Below are 18,925 nucleotides of genomic sequence, written 5' to 3' on the forward strand. Positions count from 1 at the left end.
ATTGGATGTGGGCAAGCCCAATATAAGAGGGCGCAGCGCGACCCCACCTTCAGTCGCAGTGCTCCCGCCGCGATGTCCCGTCCGGTGGCTTTCGCCTTGGCCGCGCTCGCAATCGCGCTCATCTTCCTGCCAGGCCTGGATGCCATCCAGCGTGAGTGTCCCCTTCTTCCTTCCCTCACTGACCTTTTCTCTCCGCTTGCCACCCTCTTTGGCTGTCTTTAACTCTGGATCCCTCAGTCTTCCAAGTTCTTCCGGCTGCGGCACTGATTCCAGGCTGGGTCTCCAGGAAAGCGGGTGTGACCGCGGGACTTGCCTTCCTGCTCCTCTCTGTAGGGAGCCGGGTAGGGTAGTGGAGACAAAGTTTTTTAGGAGGGAGTCGGTCAGCTCCAGTGGGGGTGGGGTGTTTCTCTTTCACGAGCCGCTAGCTGCCTTGGCGGAGCGCAGCTGGAGGGAGGGCACGGGGCTGGAAGCTGAGAATGAGGGGCAACAGGTGTCTGTGGTCTGGGTGGAGGAGGCAGGCAAGGCAGCGGTTTGGGCGTCCCTCAGGCAGGGAAGACACCCGCCTGGCTGGTACTACCGTTAACTGAACACGCTGAGTACATCAGGAACTTAGTGTCTTAATGTTGAGTATGCACCGGGGACATCTCAAAGTGTGGTTAACGCCTGTTTCTGAAAGAGGGGGAAACCGAAACCTGGAAATTACCATTTACTCAAATGGGGCAGGCAACCTGAGCTTGACCAAGGTCTTTTGCTCAAGCCTGGCTTTTGGGCTGTAATTTGGCTTGCAAACTGGCCTAGGGGCCTCAGTGTCCTCCAGTCAGGGCACCTAGTAGCTCTGGCCCAGCTTTTGTCCTGCCTTGGCAGAGGACTTCCTCTTTGGCAGTTGGCCTGGTTGTTTCCAAGATGGACAGAGTCTCTACTTTCAGTTTTGAAAAAGGGGAGATGTATGGGTCAGCGGGGTTGTAAACCCAGTGATGACTGTAATCCAAGATGTTTATCAAGACTGAGGGTACCAAGGTCTTGGGCACAGTCTAAATACCTAACTAAGTACTGGCTTGGCTTTTCCTGCCAAAAGTTCTGATCATGCAGGCCTGGTGCGGTGGCCTAGCGGCTAAAGTCCTTGCCTTGAAGGCACTGAGATCCCATACGGGTGTCGGTTCTAATCTTGGTACCCCTGCTTCCCATCCAGCTCACTCTTTGTGGCCCAGGAAAGCAGTCGAGGACAGCCCAAAGCCTTGGGACCCTGCACCCACATGGGAAACCTGGAAGAGGCTTTGGGTTCTTGGCTCCTGGCTCCCGATCGGCTCAGCTCTCTCTCCTCCCCTCTGTAAATCTGACTTTCCAATAAAAATAAATAAATCTTGTAAAAAAAAAAACCAAGTTCTGATCATCCAAACATAGGTTTAATTGAAATATGATTTGTTTATAAAATCAGTACAAATGTCTGCATCCCCACTGGTATTGATATTGGCTGGTGATAACAGATGATTGCTTTTTTGTTTTGTTTTGTTTTACAAATAACAACCTGACTTTGTAAAAAATCTTATTTGAAGATTTCCAAGATAGGGTGTATCATGCATGTGTCTTTTCTGGAAGATTCACAGCAGTGTACAGAGGTGATTACCTCTGGGGGCTGCTCTCCTTCTGACCTGCCAGTGGGGGTGTTGTCAACCTGTGGGCACACATTTTTAAGCCTCATAAGCTTCAATTACTCTCCCAAAGCCGCAGAGCCAATAAGTGGCTGGAAGTAGAGGTTATCAGATTCTCCTCCTCCTCTCAGGAGAGAGTCTAGTGGTACTCTTGCAAAAGCCTGCCCGCTGCCTTCCGAAAGAATTCCAAGCTCTGGATGAACCTGGATTCTGGGTCCTCTGGCATCATTTACGTTCTGTTTTTTTTTTAGAAAAGAGAACTAGGACCCAGTGCAATGACTCAATGAGCTAATCCTCCCCCTGCAAGCGTCAGGATTGCATATGGTCATTGGTTCATTTCCCAGTTGCTCCACTTACCACCCAACTCCTTTCTGGTGGCCTGGGAAAGCAGCAGAGGATGGTCTAAGTCCTTGGGCCCCTGCACCAGTGTGGGAGACTCAGAGGAAGCTCCTGGCTTCAGCTCAGCTCAGCTCAGCTCAGCTCTAATCGTTGTGGCCATTTGGAGAGTGAATCAAGTGGACGGAAGATCTTTTTATTTTTCTCTCCTTCTCTCTGTAAATCTTCCTTTCCAATAAAAACAATAAATCTTTTTTCGGGCCCGGCGCGGTGATGCAAGTGGTTAAAGGTCCTCGCCTTGCACGCCCGGGATCCCATATGGGTGCCGGTTCTATCCCAGCAGCCCCGCTTCCCTTCCAGCTCTCTGCCTGTGGCCCGGGAAAGCAGTCAAGGACGGCCCAAAGCTTTGGGACCCTGCACCCGCGTGGGAGACCCGGAAGAGTCTCCTGGCTTCGGATCGGCATAGCATCGGGCTGTTGCGCTCACTTGGGGAGTGAATCATCAGACAGAAGATCTTCCTCTCTGTCTCTCCTCCTCTCTGTATATCCGCCTTTCCAATAAAAAAAAATAATAAAAATAAATCTTTAAAAAAAATAAATCTTTTTAAAAAGGATTTTAAAAAGATAAAAGAAAGATTTATTTATTTGAGAGAATTACAGAGAGAGAAATAACAAGATCTTCCATCCACTGATTCACTCCCCAAATGACTGCTGAAACCAGTTGCCTGGAACACCATTATATCCAAGCACTTGGGCCATCTTCCATTGCCTTCCCATTTGCATGAGCAGGCAGCTGGACTGGAAGTGGAGCTGCTAGAACTCCAGCTGATGCTGACAGAGGATGCTGCACCTCAGGTAGAGGCTTAACACAGCTCTTGCAGACATATTTGAGTTCAGTGTGTTTTCTAGCTCCTAAAACATGTACGAAATTAAATGGAGATCTGGCAAATAAACTCTGGGCCATGAATAAAAAGAGGCTTGCTTGGCAGGAACATACTGGGGGTTGACTTGTTTATGAATCTGAGCTAGGAGGTCATAACAATAACACCTGCCATTGTAGAGCAACTGCATATGTTAGGCACTGAACTAGATACTTAGCACATAACAGGAAGTCAGATGGGTGTAGGTGTAGGAACCACAAAGGTCAGCTAGAACCAAAAAGGACAGGAATAAACATAATGGGGAAAATGGAAGGGGCTGAAACAGCACAATAATACGAGAGATTGGATGTAAATTCTATGCAGGGTAAGTGAGATAAGAAATGAAGTTTGGAAAGTCAATTGCAGCCAATTCATACAGGCTCTTCAATGATGTGTCAAGGCAAGAGGGGAGAATGTTTTTTGTTTGTTTGTTTTGTTTTGTTTTATGCCAAGGGCTGTTTGGCTATTTACATCATTTATGGGCCATACAAATCAACTTGCAAATTAGCCTACTATAGAATTACTGAATTTTGAGTCCCACTTGTGGTTTCCTTGGCAAAGTCAGACCAAATGATTTTGTGGGAATAATATATGGCCCTGCAAGCTGGATGTTCTCCACCAGCGTTAAGGGATTCTGTGCATGTTAAGCAACCATCAGAACAAGACTCTTAAAAACTAAACATGGTCTCCAAGGCAAGAAAAAGATACTGCTGGAAATCTCAAAGGAAAAAAAGAAGGGGGCATGTTTGGTAAAATGGAAGCTTAGTTGGCCCAAGTAGAAATGTAATTGTGATAGGTGATCAAATTTAAACTCATGGTGCCTAATGGAGCTCAAGTCAGGTTATTCTCCAGTGAGAATTTCTGGCGATTTTCATTTGTCTTTCCCCAATGTTCCTCAGGTGCTCCAACTGTCCAAGTGTACTCACGTCACCCGGCAGAGAATGGAAAACTTAACTTTTTGAACTGCTACGTGTCTGGGTTTCATCCACCCCAGATTGAAATTGAGCTACTGAAGAATGGAGTGAAGATAGACAAAGTGGAGCAGTCAGACCTGTCTTTCAGCAAGGATTGGTCTTTCTATCTCCTGGTCCACACGGAATTCACCCCCAATGATAAGGATGAGTATTCCTGCCGTGTGAAGCATGTCACTCTCAACCAACCCATGGTAGTCAAATGGGGTAAGGCTTTTTTTTTGTTTTGTTTTGTTTTTCCAAATCCCTTAACTGCTGAGCGTTGCACCAGAGTATAGCCACAGCATAACGCTGCCTTAAAAAATAAGAACTACAATCTGGAATCCTCAGGTAAGGTTCTTAAGGCACTGATGGGTGGCACCTGCTGAGCTGCCACCAAATGTCACGTCCCTGGGCCCATTGCCTCCCTACAGTGGCAGCAGAAGCAGGAAACAGCAACAGCCCTGCACATGCACTCCCAATGCTTCTTACTCCTGCCCACCTCAGAACTTCCTGGCAGCCTCATGGATACTTAACACCATGGAATGTTTTCAGAGACTTTGGGCTGTAAGCCCTGCTTTCCCAGCACCTTCCAATCCTGGATTCCTCCCGTATTCTCTGGCTGGGTTTGCCTATGAGGCTAGTGGGTATTGTTGGGTCCCACAGGGCATTTCCAAGCAAAATATTTATCTTGGGAACAGCAGGCTGATCTGACCACCTCCAGAAGACTTTGTGTTAGATATTTTATTAATTCCTTTTCAAAAAGTTAGCTTATTTTTTAACAGATTCAATGTAGTTCGTAGGTACAATTCTACCAATAGAATGATGGTCCCTTCCTCCCTCTTTCAGGCTTATTTTAGTATTAGACATTTTTTAATAGATTTTAAAAAAAACTACATGGTGTTTTAAAAGTGAAAACTTCATGATTTTCTCTTTTCTTTTTCCATTTTTTTTTCATAGACCGAGACTACTAATCAGCAGCATGGAGGTGAGTTTTTGAACTTAAGAAAAACGTTGTTTCACTATCCTTGGGACTATTTTTCACTAACTTTAACATTATAATCCCCACATACCATGTGGAGAATCACAATCAGGGTAGCATTTAGGCAGCGAAGAATTCTGTAAGACCACATTCCTTTCTGCTAAGTAGCAGCACATGGAGGGACATGCGGCTGCAGGTGCAACTCTGTGGACACCACTGACGCTCCACAGGGAAGGGCAGAGGAGCTGCCAGTGTGCCCTAATGGGACAGAGGCACTGCTTACCAACATCACATGCGAGGGTTTGACGTTCTTCTGATATTTCCACATTGAGCTTCTCCACTGGGAGCCTTCAAACATGAGCCACTCTGTGGGAGAAACATTTGGTTTAGTGGTTAACACAACCATGAAGACACCCGCCCACATACCATAAACGGAGTGCCTGACTTCCTGATTCCAGGCCATGGGGAGACCTGGATTGTTCCCAGTTTCTGGCTCTTTCCCAGCCCTGGCTGTGGCAGGCATTTAGTGAATGAATCAGTACATGGGAACTCAGCTGGTCCCTCTGCCTCTTAAGTAAATGAATAAGTAAATAAACCATTTTTAAAAAAAGATTTGTTTATTGGGCATGGCACAATAACCTAGAGGCTAAAACCTTGTCTTATATGCACCACCAGGATCCCATATGGGCACCAGTTTGTATCCCGCCTGCTGTACTTCCCATCCAGCTCCCTTCTTGTGGCCTGGGAAAGTAGTAGAGGATGGCCCAAGGCCTTGGGACTCTGTTCCTACATGGAAGACCCGAAGAAGCTCCTGGCTCCTAGCTTCAGATTGGCTCAGCTCTGACCATTGCAGCCATTTGGAGAATGGACCAACAGATGGAAGATCTTTCTCTCTGTTTTTCCTTTTCTCTGCAGATCTGTCTTTCCAATTAGAAAAAGAAAGAAAAAAATGTTTTAAAAGTTAAAAAAATTATTTATTTAAAAGGTAGAGTTGCAGTTTGAAGAGGAGAGAGAAAGAGAGAGAGAGAGAGAAAGAGAGAGAGAGAGAAAGAGATAGAGCAAGAATAAGAGAGAGAAACTGAATGAGAGATCTTCCATCTGGTGGCCCACTCCCCAAAGGGCTGCAATGGCTAGGGCTGGGCCAGGCTGAAGCTAGGAGCCAGGAACTTCTTCCAGGTCTCCCATGTGGGTGGAGGGCCCAAGCTTTTGGGCCATCTGCTGCTGCTTTCCCAAGCATATCAGCACAGAGCTGACTGGAAGTGAAGCAGTTGGGACTCACTCCAGTGCTCATATGGAATGCTAGCACTGTAGTGGTAGGTTTACTGGTTATACCACACTGCTGGCATCCAAAAAAACCATTTTAAAAATGAACCGCAAGTCAGAGAAAGGGAAAGATTTTCCATCCTATGGTTCACTGTCCAAATGGCCATAACGGCTTGCATATGACCAGGCTGAAACCAGGAGCCAAAAGGTTCTTCCGGGTCTCCCATGTGGATACAAGGGCCCAACCATTTGGACCATCTTCTGCTACTTGCTTAGATGCAGTATCAGGGAACTGGAAAGGAAGAAGAGAAGCCAGGGCTCAAACTGGTGTCCATAGGGGTTACCAGTGTCACAGTTGGCAGCTTAACCCACTATGCCACAGTGCCTTTCTCTTCTCTGCATCTTAAGTTGGAGTCCAGAAGTAGAAAATGCAGCTTTTCACTAACATTCCACTACCCATGCTGTGGAAACCTATTCAGACCTGCTCTGTTCGAAGACAAGAAAATTTATTTGATAGAGTTTCAGAGAGATTGGGTGAGCTGCCCAGTCACACAACTACAATGGCAGAGCCAGGATCCAAACACTAATGCCAGAGTGCTTAACTGTAAGATTTTGAAAGTACCAATTGACCAACTAATGGGAAATATTCTTTGGGCTTAGAGAATTGCCTGTGGCTAGTTGTTTGTTTGTTATTTGTTCATTTGAGGGGAAGGAGGAAAGGAAAGGGAGAGAGAACAGGAAAAATATGTGGAGGAATTATATGCACTTGTTTACTCCCCAAATGCCCACATTGGTCCTTGAAGTTAGGAGCTGGGAACTTAATGTAGATCTCCTATGTGGGTGGCAGAAATCAGCTACTTGAGCTATGACTGCTGCCTCCCATGCTCTGCATTAGCTGAGGCCTGGATTCACATACTTCCATGTGGGATACAGCAGCCTAACAAGCGTCATAACTGTTAGGCTAAACATTCACCCAGCTATTTATTTTAAGATGGGGAGTGAACCAATGGATGAAAGATCTCCCTCTGTGTCACTCTGCCTTTCAAGTGGGTGAAAACAGAAACACACACACAAAAGTAATCTACAGAGCAAAAGTTAGACAAGTTTGCTGGTGAGATGTGTTGTTCAAATAAAATAAATGTGCTAACCATTTTCTTTTTCTTTTCAGGTTTAAAGATACCTCAATTGAACTTCAACAATTCAAGATTCTTTTTAATGCTGATACATTTAACATACCAAATTATGATAGATTCGCTGGGGGGGAAAATGCAGGCTAACAACTGAGTAAAGCAGTAATAAAATGTTAATCAAAATCCTGACTAAAAGCTGTATGCATGAAAACTATTCTGAGGGATGGGAACTTTGGTGTAGTTAACCCACAGCTTGGGATCCCTGTGTCTCATATTCAACTCGCAACACTCCACGCTTCTGATCCAGCTTGCTGCTAAGGCACCTGAACAGCAGCAGATGAAGGCCCAAGAACTTGGCTTTCTACAACACAAGTAGGAGACCTGAATCATTTTCTTGCATTCCACCTGGCTGTTGTGGGCATTTGGGGAATAAACCAGTAGATGAGACAGAGGTCACCCTTGTATTCCCTTCCCTCACTTTGCCATTTGAATAAATAAATCTTTTAAAAACAAAACTATTCTGATTTTTTGGAGAGGCACCAGAAGGGCTGAGAGGAAAAAGATAACTTAATATAATTAAAAGCAACAGCTGCTCAGGTACCAAACACTCATTATGCACTAACTCAGACATCTCCTCTCATAAGTTATGCACAATTATTCTTCGCTCCTTGATCCTCCACAACATAAATGAAAGAAATGGGAAGGGATAGTTGTACCTCTCAGTAAAGCATGCGGGCCCAGCTGATGGTGCCCACAGTGATGGGCAGGATTCCCCTCCCCCAGCAGCCACTTCCTCGTTTTTATGGTTTTTACTTAGAAAAACAAAAAAGTTTTTTTTTTTTCCTGCCCCACAATGATAGTGTTACCTGAAGCGGTTTTCTAGATATCGTTAGCTGTCTGCAAGTGTGTATGCCCTTTTTGCTATCCAAAGAGGAGTCAGTCTCTTCGCCAAGGATTAGGATGCAAAGTGGCTTACTAAGGAAAGGCTTTTAGGAACAAATAGTAAGAGGGTAGGGAATAAAGGACAGAGAGTGGAAGGAGGCCAAGTTAGAGTGTAATTCCCAAAGTTCCACACTGAGTTCTGCTCCCATGGAGAGCTCGAGAATACAAAATACATCTCCAAGTTTGTGCTGCTTCAAGGCATGGGAGCTGTGCTCTGGTATTCCGCATCAGCCTGTCTTTGGTTATACAGGATTGTGGGGTAGGGTAAAAGAAAACTCCTGGATCCTTCCAGTGCTCTCCTTCTTCTGACAGTCATCTGTAGGTGCCAGCTGTTAGCAGCAACTTATGCAAAAGCTGGGGAGTAGCTTACAGAGCCAAACTGGATGGGGCATCAGTTGCTACTGTAAGTCCTCTGCTGGATCCCTACATATGCAATTCCAAACTCCACATGCACACGAAAAGATGCTAAGGGGTTGAATGTCACTGAGTTTGAATCCTACTTTCATGAAAAGGATGGACACAGTCGGCATTATTAACTTGAACTTTTGTCATTATCCATAGTGAGATACTCGTTCTCATAAAGTTTATTCATTTATTCAATGACTATGGAATATCTATCTATTCTGTAGTAGGCTCTGTCCCAGCCATGTCCTGAGAGGGGGATGGTGATGAGGCAATTGCTTATACTTCCAGTGTTTGTCTTCACAGCCTGCTAGAGCAAATTACCCTGAAATCCCAGAGGATTACCAGGAATAAGCTGACACTGAGCTGATGAAAACAACTCCATTATGGGATCCTTTCCCTGAAGGGATTTCAGTAACAAAATGATCCTTACCTACCCTGTGTGGTTAGTTCCTCTGAGGGACAGGCCCAAAGACAGAGTTCTTTCCAGAAGCCTCAAGGTTTCTGAGAATCACCTTCCTGCAGAGGAAATGTATCAAGGCTAACTGCATCCTCCCAAACGTGGAGTCCTGCCTCCTTCATCTCTTGTCATTTTTCCCCACCTCAGTTTTCCTATCTGTAAAATGAAGTGATATTGGCCACTGATGGGATGATATGTAAGTCACTGGTTATAAAGGAGCCTTATCTGCTGGGTTTCTAGAATAGGAACTCAATCCCCATGCTCAGGAGTGGTGGAATGAGATGAACAGGGTCTCCGGGACTCCAGTGTAGACTAGAAGTTTCAATTTCATTCAATCCAATATCTCCCACCTTTTTTTCAATACTCTTTTTGATAGTAATGATTTTGGGGTGTCTCTTTAGCTAATATGATTACGAAAGTCAAGTAATTGAGTATATGAATGCTCTAGGCTGGCTTTGCAGGTTGGTATAAAAAACTGCCAGACTCTTGCAACTGGCCTGGACCTCTATGAACTGGTGATACCAAAAACTAAGAGGCATGCTGTATTGATGGGATAGGGGCAGAAGAGAGGAGAAAGAATAAACTGGAAAATAAAACTCATAACATCATCACGATTTGAGAGAGAGAGAAAGAAAGAGAGAGAAAAACGCTGGAACACCGCCCCACTTAGCCCCTAAACACCGCAAGCGACTTCAGCCTTAGAACAACTCAGCCTAGCTCTATTCACTTCCAAAAGCCCGTGTCCTTGCTGGCAATCACTTGTGCACCGAGGAAAGCGGTCCATCTAACTAACCACTAGTGGGCGGGATGGAGTAAGCAACCCAGCCCGTCCCTTTCTCGGAAATCACCAGGCTTTGGAGAAACGCTACTACAGTCGGGAGTGTCCCCTTCTCTAACCTGTAACAATGTTATTTGTTCGGAGACTGATGACGAGTCACCCTGAACTGGCGTTCTGATTGGGCAGTTGGAAAACTGCAAAAGTAGACTAAAAGTGGAGAACCCCCAGAACGTATCGTCATCCAGTCTTAAGAGTTTGCACCGTGCGGCGCCACTGGGTAAACTTGGCCTTGCTCTCTGAGCGCCGCCGCCAGCCTGGGTGCGTCCGCGGTGAGTACACCCTCCCGCACTGCCCTATCTCTGCTCTGCCGGGCCTGGAGTTCACCCCGGCCCCACTCTGCAGCCACACCGTCCTCCTTCCCAGCCCAAGGGAGCCGGCCATTCTGCCGGTTCGCACGGGCCTCTGTTGAGGAACGGGAAGTAGCCTAGGGCCGGCAAAGGGGCGCACGGCTGGAGCTCAGGCTGCCAGCTCTCCAATTGCTGATTTCCTACTCTGGGAGGACCAGACTAGAGACACAACAAAATAGCTGGGTATTGACGGCTCACAGGTGGGCCCAGACGCGGTAGGCACTGCTTTCCGGGGCTGCCTGGACTGGTCCCCAGGCCTCTTGGAAGAGTGGAAAGGATAACCAGCCTGGCCGGTCAGGAAATGCAGAGTGGAGGACAGCTATCCAGGGATAGCCAGGTGCTGTGGGAGCCCAGAGAAGTACTGCTTCCGTAAGTGGGTCAGGGCACGAGGAGGAGCTGGGTGCTGTGCCTTCACAGCCCCACCCATTTTCAGTTCCTCACAAGGTTCTAGAGCTTTCGTCAAAGTCCACATTTCACTAATTGTCTATCATCTGTTGACTATATATTTTGGGAGATGACTCATGAAACATACAAGGAGCACATTCAAGGCATACAGTTAAGTGAAGTTTCACTATATTCTGAGAGTTGTGTACTTATCACCTGAACTTTAGAACATTTCATCACCCCCAAAAGAAACCCCCTGGACTCAGGAGCAGTTATTCCCCATTTCTCACACAGTCCAAGGTCACCACCAGTCTTTCTGTCTCCCTGGACTACCCTCTTCTTGACATTACAAGGAATCTGAAACATGTGCTGGCTTCAGCAGCACATATATATGTAAGCTGAAATATACCACACGTGTTCATACAAGCAAAACACACCACTTGTGACTGGCTTCTCATCAGAGCTCACTCATACTGTAGCAAGTGTACTTAATTTCTTTTCATTGCTTTGTGATGCTCCCGAGTGAATATGTGAAGTGTTCTTTACCTACTCATCATTTAATGGGCTTTTGGATCGTGGGCTCTTATGAATAATGTTGTAATTAACACTTTTGTGTAAGTTTTCGTGTGGACGTAAGTTTCCAATTCTCTTGGGTATATACCTAGGTGTGGAATTAATGAGTCATTAAATTATCATATGTTTAATCTTTAAGCAACTGCCAGCCTGCTAGTGTAGGATGCCCCATTTTACATTCCCACCAGCAGTAACACCTGGGGAGCATTCTAGTCTTTCTATATCCTTGTCAATACTTGTATTTTTGTTACAGTAAAGTTTTCTTAAACATTTTTAAAAGTTTTTTTTTAAAGATTTAATTATTTGTTTTGTCGGAAAGTCAGATTTACAGAGGAGATACAGAGAGAAAGATCTTCCATCCTCTGGTTCATTCTCCAAGTGGCTGCAACAGCTGGTGCTGAGCTAGGTAAGAGCCAGGAGCTTCTCCTGGCTCTCCCGTGCGGCAGGGTTCCAAAGCTTTGGGCTGCCCTTGACTGCTTTCATAGGCCACAAGCAGGGAGCTGGAAGTAGAGCAGCAGGGATATGAACTGGTACCCACATGGAATTCTGGTGCATACAAGGCGAGGACTTTGACCACTAGGCCACCATGCCAGGCCCAACGCTTATCTTTTTGATCATAATGATTCCAGTGCACATGAAATAGTATCTCATTTATCTCATTATAGCTTGGATTTATATTTCCTCAATGACTAACAGTGCATTAGTTTAAATTAGAAGATCATTTTTAAAAGGCTTTATTTGCTGAGGTTTTGAAAACTCAACCTCTGGGTCATATGCTCCAAAATCACAGAGCAAAAATTCGATCCAAGTCTCTCCACGGCTAGTGATGAGACTGCATCTCCCTCCTTCCTGAAACACAATCAGGACTTGAAGGGGTGGGAATTGGGCCTCCCAACTAAGACCCGCATGTCCTGTACCAGAGAACCTGAGTTCAATCCTGGTGCTTGCCTCAGCCCAGCTTCTTGTCAGTGCAGCTCCTGGGAGGCAGTGGTGATGGCTTACACAGTTGGGTTGCCCCTACCTGTGTGGGATGCCTCAATTAAATTCCTAGCTCCTTGCTTTTGCCCCCTGCCCAGCATCCTACAGTTATAGCAATTTAGGAAGTAAACCAGATAATGGAGCTCTGTCTGTGCCTTTCAAGTGAAAAAAACTCTACTTCTTGCCTCTTAGAATCCTGAGCAAGATGAACCTGCAAGTAGATTAAATGGTTAATTTTTTTACTTGTTAGAAATCCAAATATGTAGGAGCTGGTAGTGGCACACTAATCTTCTGCCTGTGGTGCCTACATCTCATATGGGTGCTGATTTGTGTCCCCGCTGCTCCATTTCCTAATCAGTTCCCTGCTTATGGCCCAGGCAAGCAACAGAGGGTTGGCTCAAAGCCTTGGGCTCCTACCCACCTAGGAGACCCTGAAGAAGCTCCTAGCTTCAGACCAGCTCAGCTCCAGACATTGTGGCCATTTGGGGAGTGACTCTCTCTCTCTGTTAGTCTAACTTTCAAGTAAAAATATAATAAATTAAAAAAAAAGAAATTCAAATGTATAAAGAGCTTTTTGGGTATCTATTTTTACTTTATATTAAAAACACGTTTCTTTGAGTTTCTCATAATACCCCTGAGAACCTTGATATTTAATGAGGTGTGCTGGGTTCCTCCTATTCCCCACCATCTTCAGGCCATGCAATGGGTAGGGGCACTCAGTTTCAACAGTAGTGGCCTCCAAACTTTAACTAAATGTAAATATAATTTTTTGGCATATGAATTCTCTTTATATATTTATATACACATTTTATACAAATACAAAGCCTATATTTGTCAATCTTATTTTGGATATTATCAAAGCTTAATACTCTTCCTTTTTTTTTTTTTTTGTTTTGTTTTGTTTTCAGGTTGAACTGTCTTCTAAGAGACTTCCCAGAGGACTCATCTGCTGTGGAAGGCTGAGACGGGGCTAGAACCAGAATCAGAGATTAGCTGGAGTAGAAAACCTGAGCTCCAAATTCTCATGTCCATCAGAAAGTGACTGACCAACAACTGTGGGTATTGAGGACTTCAACATTTGCTGTATAGACTGGCATATATCACTTCTCTGAAGACTGAATCCAAAAGGCTAATTAGTTGCAAGAATGTGCTGTGATAACATGATGAAATCCAGACATGCCTGACACTCAGCAACAGCTGGGGAAGGAGACCCAGGCCTGACATGGCCCTGGAGCCAGAACTAATAGAACTAGAGGAAAGTGATGAAGTGGTTGACCTCACTTGTGAGTCTGTTGAACCTGTAGTGATTGACCTAACTTGCCATGACTCTGTTGTGATCACTGAGCAATGGAGAAGGCCAAGGAGAAACACAAGGTCACGCCAAACCCAAACTGGTAGCCGTGTGGTAAGCAGTGATGGTCAATGGATGAGCAACAGAGATGTGTATGTGGCTCGCAGTGCTCGTCGCCATTATCTGGAAGAAGGAACTGCAAGTCACTTACAACCTGGCTATATCCAGTGTCGAGTGTGCATGGATGGGTACTCAGAGATTGAGCTGAGTAGAAGACGCATCTATTCCACTGCATGTGGTCACATCTTCTGTAGTCGGTGTCTGTGCACTTATCTTAAATATACTAAAACATGCCCAGTTTGTTTGAGAAAGATCAGCCAGCGTCAGTACCACCGTATTTACATATGATGTGTGCCCTGTTGCTCAGGACAGACAGAACTTTTGACTGGATTTTCCATGCTCTTGGATAGGAACTATGAGTTTTTGGTATCCAGAGTTCTGAACTTAAAAGGCAAGTGAAGACCCTGGGTGATAGAAGATGATGGCTCAAAAGTTGGATCTCTATCACTACAACATTGGAGAATTGGATTGAATTCTGACTCCAAGCTTCAGCCAAACACAGTGCCAGCCATTGTGGGCATCTGGACAGTAGCCCAGGGGATGGGAGCTCCCTCTGCCTTGTAAATAATAAAAATGAAAAGAAAATTTATAAAATTCCCACTTGGGAAATACAAAAAAGCTCAGGTCTCATAGGCCCTGAGATCACTTTTGGTTTCCTTTGGTTTCTGGTTTCAGGGTTGAACTTTGGTTGTCATAGCATGTCAGATACTAGTAGGTGGCCTCAAAACCATTTTCCCTATCTTTCTCATAGTCATCACTTTTTTTCCTTTGGCCACAGATGAGTATTATGGACCATATAAATAAGGGTGGTGCTCTAGAGAAGGTAGCAAGTAGATGGAAGAAACTTGGAAGACTGACAACTGAAAACCAGAGTCACTACATAAGCCAAATTTGGATTTATACTTAAGAAATAAAATAATTTCATTTTTGCTTAATTGACCATATACTGTGTTGTTTTCCATACTGCTCAGCTCATCAACAAGGAGACATGCTTCTCTGTAAGCAAACTGGCTGGAGTCATAGGCTTTGGGAGGTGTCCTGCTCTGCCATAACTTTCTTCTTTAATAAAGAATCATATAGCACTCATGATTCAGCCCACTTTCTAGAATGGGTGGATGTGATACAAGCAGTGCTCTTTCCATTTCTCAAGATCAAGATCCTTCTTTACAGAGGTTGAAGCAACACTATCTCCCCTACAGGGGCTCAGCAGTACAGTAGGGCAGTGCCCATCCCCACATTGTGCCTGTCCACTCACCGCATTCTTCAGAACATTGCCTGTACCTCAGGCTTCAAGTTCAACATGGTACAGGCTATGGGTGATGAATGCAGCATAAACCATTCAGTGGGTTCTTCTTTAAACTGAAATGAGGAAGAAAAAGAACATGAAAATGATACAAATAGAAAGAAGTTTTGAATATGCCCTCCCTACATGTTCATAGATCATTCTGTGTAGGCCACTTTGGAGACTGGCAAATGCTTCATGACAAAGTGGTATGCCACAAACCTGACATCTGATCGAAACACGAGAGATGCCTGTGCAAAGTAGTTCTGCTCCTGCTCCTATTGTCCTTGTCATCAGGATGAAGAATATTCTCTCAGTTTGCTGCCAGCCCTGGACCCTCCCTATGGTATTCCACATAGTTCACGCAGACATTTAACTTCTTTGCCAAGCTCCTATAGACACTTGAGGTTTTGGTTTCTCCTTCAGTGGAAAAGAATAAAGGAGACTCCAGTTTAAAAAAAATCAAGGTAAATTTTATAGACAGTGAAATGCATGAATCTGAAGTGTATAATATAATGAATTACAAATGTATACATTCATACATAAAATATACACCGATTTTATCACCCAGAGTTCTATTATGCTCTAATCTACATAATCCTCAGTCCCTACAGACAATCACTGCTCTGATTACTGTCATCATATATTTGAATGAAGATACTTCATTATCTAGCCCAGCTCATCAAGAAGGAAACTTCAACAAAGGTTTGAATTAAAAGTACTAGACAGGGATCAAGTATTTGTTTAAGGAGGGAAGGAAAGGCTAACTTATTTTGTCTCATAAGAATTGAGACAAGGAGGCAGGAGTTTGATATGGTAGTTGAGACAGGACTTGGGATGACTGTAATCCCATTTTAAAGTACCTGGTTGACATCCCAGATCCTCGTTTTCCAATTCAGCTTCTGGCTATGGTCCACTGTTGGAGGCAGCAGATCATCACCTGGACATTTAACTTCTTGAGTCCTGCCACCCATGTGGGAGATCTGGAGTTCCTGGCTCCTGGCTTCAGACTGGCCTACACCTGGCTGAAGTGGTCATTTGGGTGGTAAGCAATTAGACAGAAGAACTCTGGTTTTCTCTCTGCATTTAAAATAAAAAGAAAATAAACACAATAAAAAAAAAAAGAATAGAAGCAAGGAAATATTTATAATGATATCTGCTATTTATCAGGCAATAGTTATGAGGCCTGTATTGGGGCATAGTGGGTAATGCTGCCACCTGTGATGCCAGCATGCCCAACTTGAGTCCTGATTGTCCCAGTTCTGATCTAGAACCCTGGGAAAAGTAGCAGACAATAGGCCTAGTATTTGGGCCCTTACCACCCATGTGGGAAGTCTAGATACAACTCCCGGCTCTTGGCTCCTGGCTTTGGCCTGACCCAGGTCTGGCTGTTGCTGCCGTATGAGGTGTAAATCAGTGGACAGAAGATATCACTCTGTCTCTCTTGGCCTCTGTAACTCTGCCTTTCAAATAAAGACATCAATAAAAAAAAAAACAATAATAGTTATATATCAGGAATAGTAACAGGCACTTCACATGCGATGGGCAGGAGCAGAAACCCGCGAGGAAAGAAGATGACATACAGTACATTTATATGAATAATCTGACATAACTGATATGGCTACAGAAAGGAACGAGATATAAAGAGAAGAGACAACTAGAACCTAGACATAGTGCCTGGTCTACACTGAATTATTCCTACTGCAAATCTGGAGTATACTGGCCAGGGGACACCCTTTACTACTTCAAGAACCTGACCAGTGTTCAGAGAAGTACCCTTCTATGCTGAGTTATATCACATAGGACCCACTAGCAAATTGCATACTAAGACAGTTAAGGAGTTTCACAGATTAATGTGGGTCTCAGTGACATCACTACCTCACTGGCTTTCTCCTGAAGGAGTAACTTCTCCACAGTGAGATCAGGGAGCAGCAGCATCACTTGCTTCTTACCTCCTGCCTCCCTTGGGCCTCCTCGACAGCCTCAGGGGTACTCCGCACCACGGGGTGTCTTAGGAAGGCCTTAGGCTCTAAGTCCTTCCCTGGCACCCTTCAATCTTGGACTCCTGCAGTATTCTCTGGGGTTTCCCACATGAGGATAGGCACTGTTGGGTCCCACTGGGCATTTCTAAACAATGTTAGAGAAGCAGGCTGTTCTATAGCCTTATTATTCTCTCTCTCTCTCTCTCTCCTTTCCTTCCTTTCTTTTCCTTTCGTTCCTTTCCTTTCCTTTTCTCCTCCCTCCCTTCATCCCTCTCTCTTTTACTTTCTTTCTTTCTATTTATTTTTATTGGAAGGGCAGATTTACAGAGAAAAGAAGAGACAGAGAGAAAGATCGTCCATCTGCTGATTCATTCCCCAAGTGGCCACAAAGGAGCTGAGCTGATCTGAAGCCAGGAGCCAGGAACTTCTTCCAAGTCTCCCACATAGGCTCAGGGTCCCAAGGCTTTGGCTGGCCCTCTACTTGTTTCCCAGGCCACAAGGTGGGAGCTGGAAAAGAACTGGAGCAGTGGGGACATGAACCAACAACCATATGGGATGCCAGTACATGAAAGGTGAGGACTTCAGCCACTAGGCTACAAAACCGGGCCCTAATAACCTTGTTTTTAAGTTTTAGAATTTGTTGATATACGTTATTTTTTAAAAAAGATTTATTTACTTTTAATTTGAAAGGCAGAGTGGCAGAAAGGAAAGACAGATCTTTTTGCTGATTCACTCCCCAAATGCTTGCTAGAGTCAGAGCTAAGCCAAGCAGAGGCCAGGAGCCAGGAACTTTGTTAGGGTCTCCCACATGGGTGGTAGGGACCCAGGCACTTGATCTATCATCCACTGCCTCCAGGGCACATTAGCCAGGAGATGGACCAGAAGCATGGAGTAGCTGAGAATAAACCAGGCACTGGTGTGGGTGTCTCAAGTGGTAGCTAAATCCACTATACTGCCATGTCTACTGTAGTATGTGGTAATTTTTTTTAAAAGGGCTTCTTTGTATAACAGAGTGACAGTAAGATGAGACAGAGAGCAAGGAGAGAGAGAGAGAGATATTGTGTGTAAGAGAGACAGCACTTCCACGTACTGGTGCACTGCCCAAAGCCCACAATAGCCAGGGCTGTTAGCTGAAGCCAGGAGCCAGAAACTCCAGCCAGATTGATTTCCTATGCAGGTTGCAGGGAACCACGTAATTCAGCCACCTTTCATTGCTTTTCATGTGCATTAGTTGGAAGCTGGATCAGAAGCAGAGCAGATGGATTCCACCACAACTCTGTTATGGGACGCCAGCACTGCAGGTGGTGGTTTAACCTGTTGCACCACAACACTGGCCCTAACCTTCACTCTAGTGGGACACACTAACCAGGGTAGCATTTCAGACAAGCCCTTGTATCCCCCTTGCTTTCCTTCTCCTGTGGAATAGCATGAAGATGGGTGTAACCTCAAGAGCGGCTCTGCCAGCATCACTGGCTTTCTCAGGGGATGGAAGGGAGCTGCTGGAATGACTCCCACACTGCTTGGCTTCCCAGCTAAGAGCACCTTCGGAGAAGAAACCACACCCTTCCTGTGCTTTGAACAAGCACAAGCCACACAGCAGCACTGACACTAACATCCAGCCGGAAGAGAGAGGTTTTGCTGCATTTCTGGGTGCTGTCTGCTCTTCAGTTCACTCCCTCCCCCACTCGCTCAGCTAGCAGTTACTGAAGTTTGACAGTGCGCTAGGCCTGTGTGACTAAGAAAGGGGAATAAGATTATAAGACTATCAGGACCAAGCACAATGGCTCAATTGGCGTAATCCTTCCCTTGCCAGCACCTGCATCACATATGGGCACCAGTTTGTGTCCTGGATGCTCCACTTCCCTTCCAGCTCCCTGCCTGTGGCCTGGGAAAGCAGTAGAGGATGACCCAAAGCCTTGGGACCCTGAAGCCACGTGGGAGACCCAGAAGAAGCTCCTGGTTCCTGGCTTCAGATTGGCCCAGCTCCAGCTGATGTGACCATTTGGGGAATGAATAATGGATCAGAGATTTCTCTCTTTCTCCTTCTTTCTGTAACTCTACCTTTCCTAAGTAAGTAAGTAAGTAAATAAATAAATA

The 18,925-nt window shown here is 45.1% G+C and overlaps 1 protein-coding gene and 1 long non-coding RNA gene across 2 annotated transcripts; both read left to right on the forward strand.

Moving 5' to 3' along the window:
- The first annotated feature begins 37 nt into the window (after positions 1 to 37).
- On the forward strand, positions 38 to 7,359 carry B2M (beta-2-microglobulin). Its single transcript, XM_040970016.1, has 4 exons — positions 38 to 151; positions 3,804 to 4,082; positions 4,815 to 4,842; positions 7,268 to 7,359. Exons 1-3 carry the CDS (start codon positions 73 to 75, stop codon positions 4,826 to 4,828), a joined length of 372 nt encoding a protein of 123 aa, XP_040825950.1. The 5' UTR covers positions 38 to 72; the 3' UTR covers positions 4,829 to 4,842; positions 7,268 to 7,359.
- Positions 7,360 to 8,925: 1,566 nt separating this feature from the next.
- On the forward strand, positions 8,926 to 14,721 carry LOC121149394. Its single transcript, XR_005882647.1, has 2 exons — positions 8,926 to 10,140; positions 13,062 to 14,721. It is a non-coding gene; the product is annotated as an uncharacterized LOC121149394 (long non-coding RNA).
- Positions 14,722 to 18,925: the final 4,204 nt, after the last annotated feature.

This window comes from Ochotona curzoniae, unplaced genomic scaffold (assembly GCF_017591425.1).
Source record: "Ochotona curzoniae isolate NIBS_2020 unplaced genomic scaffold, NIBS_Ocur_1.0 scaffold_4701, whole genome shotgun sequence".
Taxonomy (NCBI): domain Eukaryota; kingdom Metazoa; phylum Chordata; class Mammalia; order Lagomorpha; family Ochotonidae; genus Ochotona; species Ochotona curzoniae.

What these genes read in the sequence shown, in the direction of transcription:
- B2M (XM_040970016.1), top strand. Translation starts at nt 73, where the DNA reads ATGTCCCGTCCGGTGGCTTTCGCCTTGGCCGCGCTCGCAATCGCGCTC. An exon ending in AGGCCTGGATGCCATCCAGC is followed by an intron (nt 152 to 3,803) that starts GTGAGTGTCCCC and finishes AATGTTCCTCAG; the next exon opens with GTGCTCCAACTGTCCAAGTG.